Source organism: Vipera berus (genome assembly GCF_964194415.1).
Source record: "Vipera berus genome assembly, chromosome: 1".
NCBI classification, from domain to species: Eukaryota; Metazoa; Chordata; class Lepidosauria; order Squamata; family Viperidae; genus Vipera; species Vipera berus.
In genome coordinates, this window is record NC_138202.1 from 229189219 (window position 1) to 229205323 (window position 16105).

General features: G+C 42.1%; 1 protein-coding gene across 4 annotated transcripts in view; it reads left to right on the forward strand.

Moving 5' to 3' along the window:
- The first annotated feature begins 14285 nt into the window (after positions 1 to 14285).
- MLIP (muscular LMNA interacting protein) overlaps positions 14286 to 16105 on the forward strand; it is a 93408-nt gene continuing 91588 nt past the window's right edge. For all 4 annotated transcript variants that reach the window (XM_081346726.1, XM_081346727.1, XM_081346728.1 and 1 more), the window contains exon 1: positions 14286 to 14415. In XM_081346726.1, coding sequence (XP_081202852.1) covers positions 14350 to 14415 — 66 coding nt within the window. In that variant the 5' untranslated portion in view covers positions 14286 to 14349. The remainder of the gene's footprint in view (positions 14416 to 16105) is intronic.

Below are 16105 nucleotides of genomic sequence, written 5' to 3' on the forward strand. Positions count from 1 at the left end.
TCAGTTATCTTTCTGATCGATCTGTTGATGGTATAGTCCATGTTTCAGTTTGCTAATGTACTCCATATTTCAGTTTTTATGCTATCATCTGTACAGATGTTTTCCATATAATCAACTTACCCATTTGTTTGGGGAAGTCTGTTCATTTGCTCTTTTATGCTGACATTCATACTATAGCAGGGGTCTTCAAACTTGGCTCTATGCTGGATGAGGAATTCTGGGAGTTGAAGTCCACAAGTCATAAAAGGGCCAAGTTTGAAGAATTGCTTTCCTGAATTAGATGTAGCAAGATGGTGGGGATGTTAAATTGCTCGCTGAACATGCCAACCAATCAGCACTTGCCTTCATTGTTTCAGAGCTGGCCTATCAATTACCACCTTTGGCACTCATCCGCAAATACTGGTTCTCATTGCATCAGAACATGTGCTGGTCATGAACTAATAAAATTCACTTTAGTCCCATCTGCATACAATACAGTTAAATAACCAGCTAGCAATTCTCTTTCCATTCTCCTCAGTCCATGTGTCTGGTACAAATCTAATGCAAGCTAAATGGAAGTCAGCTAGGCAGATGTTTGGAAGTCCATCTAGGCAGTTAAATTCAAGGTAGTTAATTCCAAGGCAGAAAATCTATGATTAGGGCTCAAGGTGACATGAATAAATCAGTTCCATGGGCTTTTTTTTTTCTTCTGAGAATGCCTTGTTGTGTTTTTCCTCACCTGACCCTGCTATTGCAAGATTTATTACATGCCTTTCTCCTTAGTTTTATCTCTGGAACATATTAACACTGATTGAAAGCTATACAATTTAAATACTTTGTAAGGCTTTGCCCAGAATTTGTTTCATTTTGAGGGAATGTGGTTAATTTTACATTCCTGTTTAAGTGAAGAGGTTGTTTTTGTGTGTGAAGCCCAGCACAGCTCAATGTGATGACACTGCAGCTTAAATCTTTCCCCCCAATTCATCTTCACTTTGCAGCCGCTTCTGTCAAAGATATACAGGCACTTTTTGATAGCTATCAGTGGGAGAACTATAGGTTGAAAATTACAACAATCTATTCCTCTATATATCAGTTAACACTATTGTCTTTTGCTAAATATGACGTGTTTGCTTTCAAATGCCAACACCACTATCTCTGGTGGCTTTCTTTCATATATCCAATGTTTTGAGAATATGGAACTTTGTTTATTTGCACACATACAGGTAGTCCTTGACTTATAACAGTTCTCTTACTGACTGTTCAAAGCTGTAGCATCACTGGAAAAAGTGACTGACGGACATTTTTCACACTTATGACCGTAGCAGCATCCCCGTGGTCACATGATCAAAATTTGGATGCTTGAGCAACTGGTTCATATTTACGACAGTTGCAGTGTCCCAGGGTCATGTGATCGCCTTTTGTGACCTTCTGATAGGCAAGGTCAACGGGGAAGCCAGATTCACTTAACAACCACATTACTAACTTAACAACTGCAATGATTCACTTAACAACTGTGGCAAGAAAAGTCATAAAATTCACTTAAAACTGTCTCACTTAGCAATAGACATTTTGGACTCAGTTCTGGTTGTTAAGCTGAGGACTACCTGTACGTATTACATTATTTATCTGCTGCTTTTCATTCAGAAGCTCAAAGTAGGCCGCGTGACACTGCCTCCCTCAGGAACTCTGTGAGGTATATTTGCGCATTCAGAGATGGAAATGGTCACTGTTCTCAGAGGATTGCTCCCTAAGGAGAGATATGCGATATGTCATTAGCTTTCCTTTCTGGATTTTCATATCCAATGCCTGTTTTCTTTTCTCTGCTTTCCGATGGCATCCTAGATACCTCGAATCATCTTAACACACCCTTCCACTTCAGATGAAGATCCGGACCAGATCACCCAAGATCTCGATGACTCTGGGCCAGAGCAGCTGAAGAACACAGAAGGCCATATTTATTCAGACTGTTTAAATCACGCTTTCTATCCTTCTTAATAAAATATTCTTTTTAGAAAAAAAGAAAACAACAGATCTTTGCTGTTTTTCTGGGATGCTGACCTTAATTTGCAAATGGCTTCCTCTTACTTAGCTCCTAACTGTGGTGCAATGGGCTGCCCTATTCCTGTCTATTTGTCTGGACCTGTATTTGGGCCGGGATATGGAAAACTGAATTCATCAACTGGAAGCATATTATTTTTGAGAAAAGTTGAGAACATTTGAAAGTAAAGCCTTAAGTAAATTTTAATTAGAATAGTGTCATCATTCATACAGACATGAACTCTTTTTAATTGGTTGGGTTTCACAGATTAATTGGGGAAAAAGGCATTTTGTAGGGGTTTTTAAAATTTTCTATACATGAAACTGCACTCTCCATTCCAACTATGCATAAGATGCTACATTTAACAATCAGCAGGTAAGTTTCTAGCAGGGAAACCCTGCTGAGCTCTGCCTCATATTACTTAAATCTTTGTTTCTTTGAGGAGCAATCAAGGCAGTTCCTATTATCCCAACCAATTTACCTCATGACAGGAGTTCTGCGTGAACAGATTCTCTGACTTTTTTTTCGAAATCTCAAAGACCTGTACAGATAGTCCTCAACTTATGACCGTAATGGAGCCTGGCATTTCTGTCATCTTATGACAGTCTTAAGTTGAGACACCCATGTGACTGAACCAATTTTATGACTGTTTTTGTGGAGGTTGTTAAGCAAACACTATAATTGTTCAGGGACCCAATATATTCCTTTGGCTATTTTTTGCCAGAAACTAGCCGAAAAAGCATTTCCAGGAAAAAAATAACATCCTATCGCATGACTATAGAATGCTGCAGTTGGCCAAATCAGTTGCAAGTACCCAAAATGTTGTGTGATTGTGAGATAATAAGGGGTGCCGCCATCAGAATTCTGGGACTGGTTGTAAGAACCTTTGGGGAGGTCTGACATGACTTTGAACAGTTGCTAAGCAACCGGTCATTAAGCAAAGACTATCTGTACTGTAAGGGACGTGGTGGCTCAGTGGGTTAGGACGCTGAGGTTGGCAGTTTGGCGGGTCGAATCCCGAGTGCCGCATAACAGAGTGAGCACCTGTTACTCGTCCCAGCTTCTGCCAACCTAGCAGTTCGAAAGCATGTAAAAATGCAAGTAGAAAAATAGGGACCACTACGGTGGGAAGGTAACAGCGTTCCATGCACCTTTGGCGTCTAGTCATGCTGGCCACATGACAATGGAGACATCCTCGGACAAGCACTGGCTCTTCGGCTTTGAAATGGAGATGAGCACCGGCCCCTATATGCGGGGGAACTTTTACCTTTACCTTTACCTATCTGTACTGTGGGAAATAGCTGTACCATCAGTCTATATTTCTGCAGAACCTCTTTCTTCTATGGTGTTATGATTCATGCAATGCTTTTCCACTGGTAAGAGAGAGCAGTAAGACCAGAGAAATCAGCCAATCTTTCTGCTTATAACATGCTGAACATGCAGAACATGCAAAATGCCATTTGATAATGAGACACAATGCAAACAGGATAAGGTTTGGCAGTTGGGGAAGCCACGTTTGTGCCATCATAGCTTTCTGGTGGCTCCAGAGTGGCAGGTAGCATTTGAACTTAGCCATGTGGAAAGGCCCAAGTATTTCCAGGGAACACAGAGGCGGAACAGAAAGCAGTATCTTGGGATTACTGAAATGTTCCCTTTTTGCTTCGCTGTCTCTTCCTGGTTGTACTTCTTTAGTTGTATTGATCATTGACACACATTGGTTGAATCTTGGCCATCCTGCCCTTGGAACAATGAAGACCATACGTTTTCAATTGTTCTTACAAAGAAAAGTCAGCCCAGGCATGCAGAGCAAAGCTTTGGTTCTTCAAGATCCCTCTCTCCTGAGAATGCACAATCACAATTTTCCTACTATTTTACCTTTAGCCACAAGGTGGTAACCAATCCTTGTAGAGTTCCTATTCAGGCATTCTCAGCCATTGGGACCAACCAGCCAAAAACAAAGCTTAGCCACTATCCATATTTCAAGCTGATCCTTCCTGTTTATCTATCTATCTATCTATCTATCTATCTATCTATCTATCTATCTATCTATCTATCTATCTATCGATCTATCATCTATCTATCTATCTATCTATCTATCTATCTATCTATCTATCTATCTATCTATCTATCTATCATATGGCAAAAATATTAAAAAGCACATTACAATTATGTCTTAATGAGCAAATACTGTATAAGGCTATTTACTCTATTTAGAAATTCAAAGCTAGACTATTTATTTGGTCAATACATGATGGAGTCTCATACAGAATGTCTCTGGAGTTTCCCTGATATGCGCTTAAGGGTAAAAAGACATATTGGAGCACCACAGCTACATTCTGAAGATGGGAGCTTTCCCCATTCATGGAAGAGGCTAGTGCACCTGCCATGCCGAATCCTAATCCTATGAAGGATTGACCAGGTTTTACAGGGTAGATTGAATCCTTTTGGTTCAGCCATGAAGAAGGGAATGTCGGGACACTCTGCAGGAGCCATGGAGAACCATTCTTGCAGCCAGGCCTGAAGCAGATTGAAGTTGTTATCCAGCAAGTTTCTGGCTGTCCTAATAGGTGGATATCTGGAGCAAAGCCTGTTGTTTATTATATCAGTGATATCTGCACTGATTGGCAGATGAATATTGATCCTTCCCGTAAAGCTACCCTTCTGGTGAGTAGCATTTGGAACAGCTGGGCAACTCTTCCTCCCAAGCTCCTCCCCCCTCTCCTTGTCCTGCTGTTCCCAGACGGTATTGTCCAAAGAGTGACGGGAACAGTTGCTGTTGCAGGCATGTGGAATGTGCTCTTTCACAAGCTTAACTTCCCTCTTCGCCTCAGATTTTCTATCAGTTGAAAGGTAGGAACGCCCGAGGATAACCAGAGCCTTTCGTTTCCATTGAAATCCATCTATGGGCAGAGTGTAATTTCAGCCAGGGGGTCACCAGGGTCTCCTCAGGAACATATTTGAATGATCCTGAGCATGTTCAGAATGTACTTCCCTCAGTATTCACCAACCACAGCCAGCCTCAATACTTCTAGAATTATGAAATGATGCTTCTTGCTGGCTAATATTTCCAGCCTTCCTAATCTTTGGTACTTTAGTTTTTAGATGTTTCAGATATCAGTTTTATTCATGAAAATAGTAGAAAGGGGAAGGAGAGGAGGAGGAGGAGGAGGAGGAGGAGGAGGAGGAGGAGGAGGACTGTATCACTACAGTGATACACATATCAAAAAGGTCACCTGACAATGGTCCTCTCCATCTTTTTGCTTGTTATAGGGAGCCCCTGAAGAGAGGATGTGCTATTGAGAGACTCTTTATCAGCATGCTGACCATGGATGCCTTCTTCTGAAGGCTTCCAGTTTTTGTGAAGTCATGCAACCCGAGGTCTCTTGAGCCCCAGGAGGCCTAGCTCTTGCAAGCCGTAGGTCACCATTTGCAGGACTTGTTGAAGCTTTGCACACCGGGCTCAGCCTTTAAAGTATTCTGAACAGGTTAGCAGAGGATACATACACATGTTATAAATGTCTGGGCTAGCTGAGACCAGCAGCTATCATCCATTTAGGAACCAGGAAGGGATTCAAGTTCACTAAAAATGAGATGGAGCATGTTTTCTGCCTTCTCTGAAAGTGGCGCTTTGAGGAAATTATAAAGCATTTATTGCAGAGAGCAAGACCAAAAGGAAGTTTGAGGAACTTTGCATGGGGAAGCGCTACAAACTGTAAAAATCATCTTGCAGATTTAGGCAATTGCCAGGAACAGGCGCCCATGATTCATAGGGTTTCAGGATTTTGCCGGAACATTTGGCTGAGTGGAAACATCATTGGGGATGAAAGAATCAAGGGCCAGCTTCCCATGGAAGAAAATAGACATTGTGACTTAAACGGTAGCTCTTCTGCCATTATTGTAATCAAATTAAAACATGAATGTGTGTGTGTGTGTGTGTGTATACATTCTCATCTGAATCTGAATCTGAAGTGGGATACCTTAATCAATAAGAAGCATTTGCCAAGTGAAGATTCTTTAATTCTGCATCCAGTTAGCATTGTATTCACTTATGAATCATGAGAGCATTCATTCGGAGTTAGATAAATTGTTTTACAGGTAAGCCACGTGACAGCTGGTTAAATTAGGGTACGAAATCTAATCATATATTTTCTCAAAGATATGACAGCTGAATTTCTGCTTCTTCCCACCTTTCTCCAGTTGGCTTGGATGATAATTCTGATACATGCCAGCCAGAATGGTAAGTGGCCAAAGATAATGGGAAATTCCACTTGTAAACATCAGGAGAGCCCACTTGGAAAAAATGGAAGCTCTCTTACACTACAGTACATCCAGCTATGGCGGAAGCTTTTTTGTATACTCACTTAAGTCATATATTCACATAGCAGCCTATAAAAGAAGAATGACACTAGCCACATACTATGAAGGTAAAAGCAGCAGCAAAAACAAAGAATTCCGCCAGATCCCCAAAACTAAAATCATGAGTAATATTAAGCATCTGCCAATAGAATGCTTTTCTGAAAAGGAAGTGTCTATATATTCCGAATAAGTATAGATGATGGATTTGACCACTTGTACCACCATATTTCACAGATACTGAAGAGTTTTATTTTTCTGATTAAGGCTATAATATAGTCCCACAAACACTCAAGAGCATCCTCTTCTCCCTTCTCCACCAAAAATAAGAACATTTTTTCCGCCCAGGGAAAACAGTGTGTGTGTGTGTGTGTGTGTGTGTGTGTATTTAACACATATCTCCCTTGCTTCTCAGCTAACAAAGAGAGAGAGAGAGCCTGTGGCCTAGGGGTTAAAACAACTGCTTAAGACACAGTCGGCCCAGGTTCAAATCTCAGAAGGGTATGGCTGACTGATGAGAGCAAATAAGTTTGAAATGATCATATCTGTCTCCCAATATTCTTTGTTAGCAAGCCAAAAAAAATTACATATATATACGTATGTATATATACACACACATCCATCATGCCAGAGTGTGGCAATGCACTGCATATAGCTCCTTGATATTGTGAGGTGGGAAACTGTACTTATTAATCAAATTTATATAGCCACCCATCTCACAAGACTCTGGGCAGCATACAATAGTCATTAAAAAGAATACATGTATAAAAAGAGACATTAAAAATAGAAAATCAGCATTGAAAATGAATCTTTGCTGGCCATCTAAGATAGTTTCTAGATTAGAAACCCTATTTTGCATGGAATAATGTGAGCATGTTTAGAATGAACCTGGGCTTTGGTTGCTCTTAGGGCATCCTGGCTAACATTTGCCCCAAATGACTGCTAAGGTCCTTAACAGGAGCAGAGGAAGCTCCATGTGCTGCTGGTAAAAGAAGTCTGCTATCTTCATCCATGCCTTTTTCTGTCTTACTAGAAAGGATTTTATAAAAGCATTAGGTAACAATGGCTCCAAGATTCAATATTGCACAATTTGAAAACCAAGAGCAGTGAAAAGGACAGGATCTGATTTCTTTAGAGACATTCCCATGGTATTTCAGACTGTCACAGTGCTAGGTGGCATTAACAGAGGGATAGAATCAAGATTACGTAAAGTGTTAATACCACTTTACAATGCCTTGGAAAGGCCACATTTGGAATACTGCATCCAGTTTTGGTCACCACGATGTAAAAAAGATGTTGAGACTCCTGAAAGAGTACAGAGAAGAGCAACAAAGATGATCAGGGGACTGGAGGCTAAACCATATAAAGAACAGTTGCTTGAATTGGGTATGTCTAGTTTAATGAAGAAAAGGATGAGGGGGGATATGATAGCAGGGTTCCAGTATCTCAGGGGTGGCCACAAAGAAGAGGGAGTCAAGCTATTCTCCAAAGCACCTGAAAGCAGGACAAGAAGCAACGGATGGAAACTAACCAAAGAGAGAAGCAACCTAGAACTAAGGAGAAATTTCCTGACAGTTAGAACAACTAACCAGTGGAACAACCTGCCTCCAGAAGCTGTGAATGCTCCAACACTGGAAGTTTTTAAGAAGAGACTGGACAGTCATTTGTCTGAAATGGTATAGGGCTTACTGCCTGAGCAGGGGGTTGGACTATGTGACCTCCAAGGTCCCTTCCAACTTTATTATTATTATTATTATTATAAAATTTTTATTCATAAAACATGAAACTCAGTCAACTGAACACTCAAATTGACTGGCACTAATGGTCGACACGGGTTGCTGCCAGCATCCTAGGTATCAACCAGGTATCTCCTTAAAATGTAAGATGTTCCGAGTAGCGCAGTTTTTTGTAGCTTTGCTGGAGTTATTGCAGGAAGCTGCAATTTCTTGATGTGTTTGGCAAAGTTTTTGGACATAGTTCCCAGTGCCCCGATGACAATGGGTATCACTGTTACATGTTTCATCCATGATCGTGCAGTTTCGATGGCCAGATCGCGGTATTTTGTAATTTTTTCCAGTTCTTTTTCTTTGGCATCTCCTGGTACAGCGATACCAATCAACTGTATGTTTCGGTTCTCTACAACTGTGATATCTGGTGTGTTGTGTTCCAAATGGCGATTTTTTTTTATTATTATTATTATTATTATTATTATTATTATTATTATTATTATTATTATTATTATTATTATTATTATTATTGTTGTTGTTGTTGTTGTTGTTGTTGTTGTTGTTATTATTATTATTATTATTATTATTATTATTATTATTATTATTATTATTATTATTATTATTATTATTATAATTAGACCATAATCCCTCCATATTTCTATAGAAATAAGATTTGCTATATTTGCAGAGAAATGTGCATTGGTTGCAAACCTTGATCATTTTTATTCATTGATAAAAACGCAGTTATCACTTTTCTATCAGGATCACACAAAAAACCAGAAAACACTTAAAGCAGCAAATGTGATGGTAAAAAGACAATCACTCCCCAATTAATCTTGAAAGTCCTACTAGATTCCACATTGATTTAATTGCCTAGGCCAGGGATAGGCAACCTTGGCTCTTTTATGACTTGTGGACTTCAACTCCCAGAATTCATGAGCCAGCATAAAAGAGCCAAGCTTGCCTACCCCTGGCCTAGACTAATATGGGCCTTCCTCCCCATTTCCGAGATATGTCAAACACCATGATGTTTTTTAGAAAGCAGGACAAATATTTATTTATTTATTTATTTATTAATGGGACTTATATCCCACCCTATCTCTTGAAGGACTCAGGGCGGCTAACAACAATAATATACAATAAATACAGAAATTAAGATAAAATTAAAGTTAAAGGCCTCTGTGCAATAAATTAAAATTAAAAATTAAAAATAAATTAAAAATTAAAAATAAATTAAAAATTGTAAACATAATTAAAATCCCTGTCAGTCCAGGTCAGCCAGGTGAAAAAAGGAGTGTTTTGAGGCCGCGGCGAAAGGACTGGAGATCTTGGGCCATCCGAAGCTCAGGGGGGAGCTGAATCCACAGGGCTGGCGCTCCCATAGAGAAGGCCCTTCCCCTGGGGGTCGCCAGCCGACATTGTCTAGCCGACGGTACCCTGAGGAGGCCTTCTCTGTGTGAGCGTACTGTGTGATGGGAATTCGTTCCTGGTAGCAGATGGTCCTGCAAGTATCCCGGGCCTAAGCCATGTAGGGCTTTAAAGGTAAGTACCAGCACCTTAAATCTCACCCGGAGGGCAACCGGTAACCAATGCAGCTCATGGAGCAGAGGTGTTATATGGGAGTATCGGGGAGCTCCCATCACTACCCGTGCAGCCACATTCTGCACCAGCTGAAGCCTCCGGGTGGTTTTCAAGGGCAGCCCCATGTAGAGAGCATTGCAGTAGTCTATACGGGAGGTAACGAGTGCGTGGGTGACTGTACGTAGGGCATCTCGGTCCAGAAAGGGGTGTAATTGGTGTACCAGGCAAATCTGGGCAAATGCCCCCCTAGCCACCACTCCAATATGATCTTCAAAACTGAGTCGTGAATCCAGGAGGACGCCCAGATTGCGTGCTCTATCAACGGGAGGTAACATCTCTCCTCCTATAATCAAAGATGGAACCTCTTGGACTAAACGAGATGTCGGTACGTAAAGCCACTCAGTCTTGGCCGGATTGAGCCGGAGCCTGTTCTTTCCCATCCAAATCTGTACCGCTTCCAGGCAATGGGACATCACATCTAGGGCATCGCTGGGTTGGTTCGGGGTGGAGATGAAAAGCTGGGTATCATCAGCATATTGATGATACTTCACCCCGAAGCCACGGATGATCTCACCCAGCGGCTTCATATAGATGTTGAACAGGAGGGGCGAGAGTACCGACCCCTGAGGCACCCCACAACTAAGGGGCCTAGGGGTTGACCTCTGCCCTCCTGCCAACACCGTCTGCGAACGGCCCGAGAGGTAGGAGGAGAACCACCGCAGAACAGTGCCTCCCACTCCCAACCCCTCAAGACGACGCAGCAAGATACCGTGGTTGATGGTATCAAAAGCCGCTGAGAGATCTAATAGGACCAGGACAGAGGAATAACCCTTATCTCGGGCCCGCCAGAGATCATTCACCAGCGCGACCAATGCCGTCTCTGTGCTATACCCGGGCCTGAAACCCGATTGGTACGGATCCAGATACTCAGTTTCCTCCAGGACCAAAGGGAGCTGCCGTGCCACCACGCTTTCAACGACCTTCGCAAGAAAGCGAAGGTTGGAAACAGGATGAAAGTTGTTTAAAATAGCTGGATCCAATGCAGGTTTCTTAAGGAGGGGCCTTACCACCGCCTCTTTCAAGGCGGCAGGGAAGTACCCCTCACTCAGTGAGGCATTGATAATTGCTAGGAGCCAGCCTCATGTAACCTCCCGAGATGCATAGACCAGCCAGGAGGGACACGGGTCCAACAAACATGTGGCGGCACTTAATTTCCCCATGATCTTGTCCACTTCATCCGGAGTTACAGGATCAAACTCTTCCCAAATGTTCTCGGCCAAATTCATCGTTTTCCTCTCATCAGATACTGCCCAGTCAGAGTCCAAACCAGCCCGAATCTGAGCAATTTTGTCCACCAGATATTTACTAAATTCCTCGGCCCGTCCTCGTAAGGGGTCCTCTCCCGTCCCTTGATTTAAAAGGGAGCGGACCACCCTAAACAGGGCGGCCAGGCGGTTATCTGCAGACGCAATGAGGGTGGTGAAGTAAGTGTGCTTTGCCACCTCCATTGCCACAAGATAAGATCTAGAAAAGGATCTTAACTGTGTTCGGTCAGACTCAGACCGACTGGTTCTCCAAATGCTCTCTAGGCCCCTTCTCCGGCGTTTCATCTCCCGCAGGTCCTTGGAGAACCAAGGAGCAAGTCGGGACCTGCGCCGGGTCAGAGGACGCAAAGGCACAACGCGGTCGAGAGCCTCCGAAGCAGCCTGTTGCCAGGCATTAACTAAGGACTCGACCGGGCTGTGGGAGAGGGGGGTGGGAATCAATCCAAACGCCATCTGGAACTTATCTGGGTCCATCAGGCGCCTGGGGCGGAACCATCTGGTCGGTTCTGCCTCCTGACAGCAGGGGGTGACGTGACGGAGGCCCAACCGCAGGAGATAATGGTCTGTCCATGAGAGGGGTTGAGATGTTGGAGTAACCCCACCCAGCCCATTAAGCCACTGCCCAGAGATAAAAATAAGATCAGGCGTGTTTCCTCCCTCGTGAGTCGGGTCCTGTATAAATATGACTAAATATTATAAAAATGTTATGTTTCATAAATCAGTTAGCTTGGCGGGATAGCATTAGGTGCCTAGGTCCTCCTTGTTCCACCTGCTCTGCTCTTCTGATGACCTTGATAAAGGCCCTAAGCAGTGAAGCCTCAAAACCATGTTTAAAGAACTGCGGGAAAAACAACCTAAGACAACGTGTTCCGACTACTGGGCAGATGTCCCTCATTCGGTGATAACTGCTGCTGTTCAGTGGGGGGGAATCACTTCCAAGACAACATTGCTTTAGTTGGGGTAGCAACTGGTGGGTGTGCTGCTGCTGTTGTTGTTGTTATCAGCGGCCTTGGAGTCTGTCTGGGAGCCAGGGAATGCTCCCCTCCCAGCTGGGTTGCTAATATTGGACTCCTGACTCGATCTGCCAGGAACTGCTGCCAGGTTATTCTCCTATGGCTAAGAAGACATCACAGCCTCTGTCCCATGCCAGGCAAATATAGAAGGGCTGGATAAACCAGCAAAGAGATGCTTTGCTTTGATGAAGTTTCGTGCGAAGCCCTCTTTTAAGGCAGCTTTGCCAGCCTGCTTTCTAAATAGCACCGCATATGAGCTGCTTCACTTCCCTTTGTTGAATGAGATGGACTTCTCTGGAAAGAAGCATACAACACCACCACCCCCTCCGCACACAAACACACACACAGTTTATAAAGGCCAATTGGGCCATCTTGCACTATCCTAAAAAGTACCTACTGATCTTCCTTGCTTCCTACCTCAGACAGGTAAGAACTGTAAAGAAAAAGAGCTTCCCAAGGAGAAACTAACAACTGATCGTCCAAATATTTGCTACATTCCCAGGTAGACAGACCTGAGCTAGCTAGCTAGAAGTTCAAACTTGTTCCCAGCATTGCTCAACAATCCCATGTCACCTTCAGTGAAAAGGATGCTCCTGGCCAACCTTTGTTCATCTCATGTCGAAGGTTTAATGTGAATCGTTCAAATATAAAAACAGGTGGTTTGCAAAGTATTAATGGAATAAGGTCGGGCTTGATTAGAAGCCCCTGCCCTAAAGTGCTTACAGTCCAAAAGGCAACCCTGAAATCAACAGCAGAGAGGACTCCCAGGCAAAGGAAATAGAAAGAACATTAATTCAATTCCGTTCTTAGATAGGCAAGTTTAAGCTGGTGGTTCCATGCAGTATTAAAATAAAGGAATAAAAACGATATTTCTTTTTTTAAAAAAAAACTCAACAATTTCAACGCCTTCAGATGAGTCTAATAAATGCTTACATCATATCCCTTGATTAGAGTGATTCCTGCCGCCATCTGCAGCTGACCCCCGTTTTCCCCCTGTCCCTTTCTGTTTGTGCAAGTAAAAAAGCTTCTGCCCTTTTATCTAATGATTGCCTATTTACACACATAGTTACCGCATTCCTAAAATGCCTCCCTGTTAGTCCTGTCTCATTCCTTGCAAAAGTGCGCTTTGAATGCCAAGATTTTTGCAACTAAAGTAATTACACATTATTTCTATTTGTTTGTTTTTTAAACTTTGCGGGATTGCTATTTGAATGAAAACATAGTAAGGATAGATGAAAATTTTCTCTCAACTTACTATCAAAGTAGACCTAAAGGACCAGATTCTTAGAATTTCCAGGCAGACCTTTCTGTTTCTAGATATTGCTCTGATTTCTTTCATTCCTGGATCTCGTTGAGCAATTAATGCCTTCAGATTACAATTGGTCGTACGTTTCTGTGGGCAAACATAGCTTGCTTGTTTATCTAACTACATAACTGGAGAAAGCAGCTTTGAGAATGGAATGTGATTCTCTTCCCCCAGGGGCACTTAAATTACTTTGCTTCCATTCCCCAGCACGTATATACCCACTGCAGAAGATTTGTAACCATTTGCAACCAAGTGCAATCAACCTGTTTGCATGGACAAAATTGCTGAAATGGCAGAATGTTGGAAAATCTCTCTAGTTCTGTAACAAAACCTGCCTAAGATGATCATATGGATGTATTTCCTTTCTAGCACACGTCTCCGGAGGATAGCCTGAAATTTGTGCTTACATTTATAGTCATAAAGGGAATTCAGAGCTTTGGCAGGTCATGTGCAAAGAACTCCTGGGTTAAGGATGACATTTCCCTTCTCTTTTACCACAAATCCCCAGACCATTGGCCTTCCAATGTGAACTTTTAAAAAGGATTTGTCAGGTTCTTTTGCGACACCATCTATTGTGTGCATGCCTCGATGTTGGGAGCAGCAACAAGATGTCCACTGGAGAGGATTAAGAGAAAGTGAGTGAAAGATGACTCAAAGTGACAGCTGATTGACTGTGGACTTTTAGCTCAGGCTGCCATCTCCTAATTCCTTCCAAATTCTCCGAGCAAGTTCTAGCGAAGGTGGTGGCATGAACTCCAGGTGACCAAAATCATGCTGGGTTTCAATGGGTTCAGTGCCAAAAGGGCATTTCATGTTATCTGAAGCCCGGGTCTCGCCTTCCTGCCAGAGCACTCCTGTTTGTGAGTTTTCTAAAGCTATAAATGGAAAGTCTAGCTAGGAAGAAATTATCACCCAGGCATTCCGATCCAGTTCAGTCTCACCACTAGAGTGTGGGCAGTCATGGTTTCCACCACCTAGCCAGTTAAGCTCCTTCTTTTTGGGATTTAAATCTTTCTCTTGCTGGGAAATGGAGATAGAAAAATGTAAAAGACTCTCTTCAGCAAAAGACAAGTTATCCCAAGAGAAGCTGAAGGTAAGATGCAATTTTCCTTGGTGTTATTATGCAATATTAGGATACTAGAGGCCGAGAAGAAAAATAGTTACTATTTTTATACTTCCTCCAGTGACCTTAATGATTAACTGGTTCAGCCGTGGGGTGTTGAAATTAATTATGCCATAATCTTTCAGCAGGGATTATGGAACTTCTTAATTGATATTTCTCTGGCTATGAATTTTTCAGATGGTAAAGCCTGGATCTGCAAATGCTCAGTGTGTAGTGTTGTCCCAAAATAAAACAATTCTATAATTTGCTAAATCTTACAGTATGCTGGGTATTATACAAATGGATATGAGAAAGAGAATCTTGGAAGAAGCAGCTGACAAAATGTTCTGTTTCATTTTGTTTACGCTACTTCCTGATTACAACTTCAGTGAGAAAAATAGAATTTGCTTGTGCCAATAGTTGTTATTCCCAGGGACAACGAGGTGCCACGTTATTCCTGACACTGGAAATTATATGAGAGAGAGAGAGAGAGAGAGAGAGAGAGAGAGAGAGAGAGAGAGAGAGAGAGAGAGAGAGAGAGAGAGAGAGAGAGAGAGAGAGAGAGAGAGAGAGAGAGAGAGAGAGAGAGAGAGAGAGAGAGAAGAATGGAAAAAACCTTGCAGTCACTCATATTGAATGACAAATTAGAAATAGTATCATATTCTTAAATAAGAATGTCATAATTTAAGAGCACTAGAGTTATCGGTTTTCTGTTCTAAACAGAACTGTCTGCATCTATGTCTGGCTGCAAAACTCAGACAAGGCTAGATGGTAGCAGATGTCAGATAAACAATTCTTAAAAACTCTACTGCCACCTACTGGTTGCTTAGGCTTTTGCATTCCTGATATGGTAATCTTGGACTCCTCCTTTCAGAATGTATATGTTAGCAAGTCCTATTTCAATCCTTTTAACAATTTAAATATAGGAGAAAATATAAAAACTGAAGTGGGCCACTCCACTACTTTACACCTGTTCCTCATTTATTGAAAGGTTTCTCCTCAACTGTTAAATGTTCCCTGGACTAGTGAGAGGAGGAGGAAGGGGAGGAGGAGGAGAAGGAAGAAGAGGAGGAAGAGGAGGACGAGGAGATGATTCAGACCAGAACCAGAAACTGTCCAAAACATTTTCCAGAGAAATAATTTTAAGCAGTACAGTTAGTCCTAACTTATGATTACAGCTGAGCCCAAAATTTATGTTGCTAAGTGAGACTTTTGTTATGTGAGTTCTCCCTCATTTTATGATCTTTCTTGCCACAGTTGTGAAGTGAATCACTGCAGTTGTTTAGCAACATGGTTAGTAAGTGAATCTGCCTTCCCCCATTGACTTTGCTTGTTAGAAGGTCACAAAAGGTGATCACATGATCCATCCATGTAATCATCATAAATATGAGTCAGTTGCCAAGTGTCTGAATTTTGATGACATGGCCATGGGGATACCACAATGGTTGTGTGAGAAATGGTGATATGTCACTTTTTTTGTTGCTGCTGTAACTTTGAACTGTTGTAAGTCAAGGGCTACCTGTATATGAGTGTATAAAGTAACATCAAGAACTGTTTAAACAGATCCTTAAACTACCGGTAACCAAAGGCAGGGCACAGGGCTGGCCATTGGATTATTAATAACATTGGAAGACATCACAGATTATTTTATTTATTTATTTATTTATTTATTTATTTATTT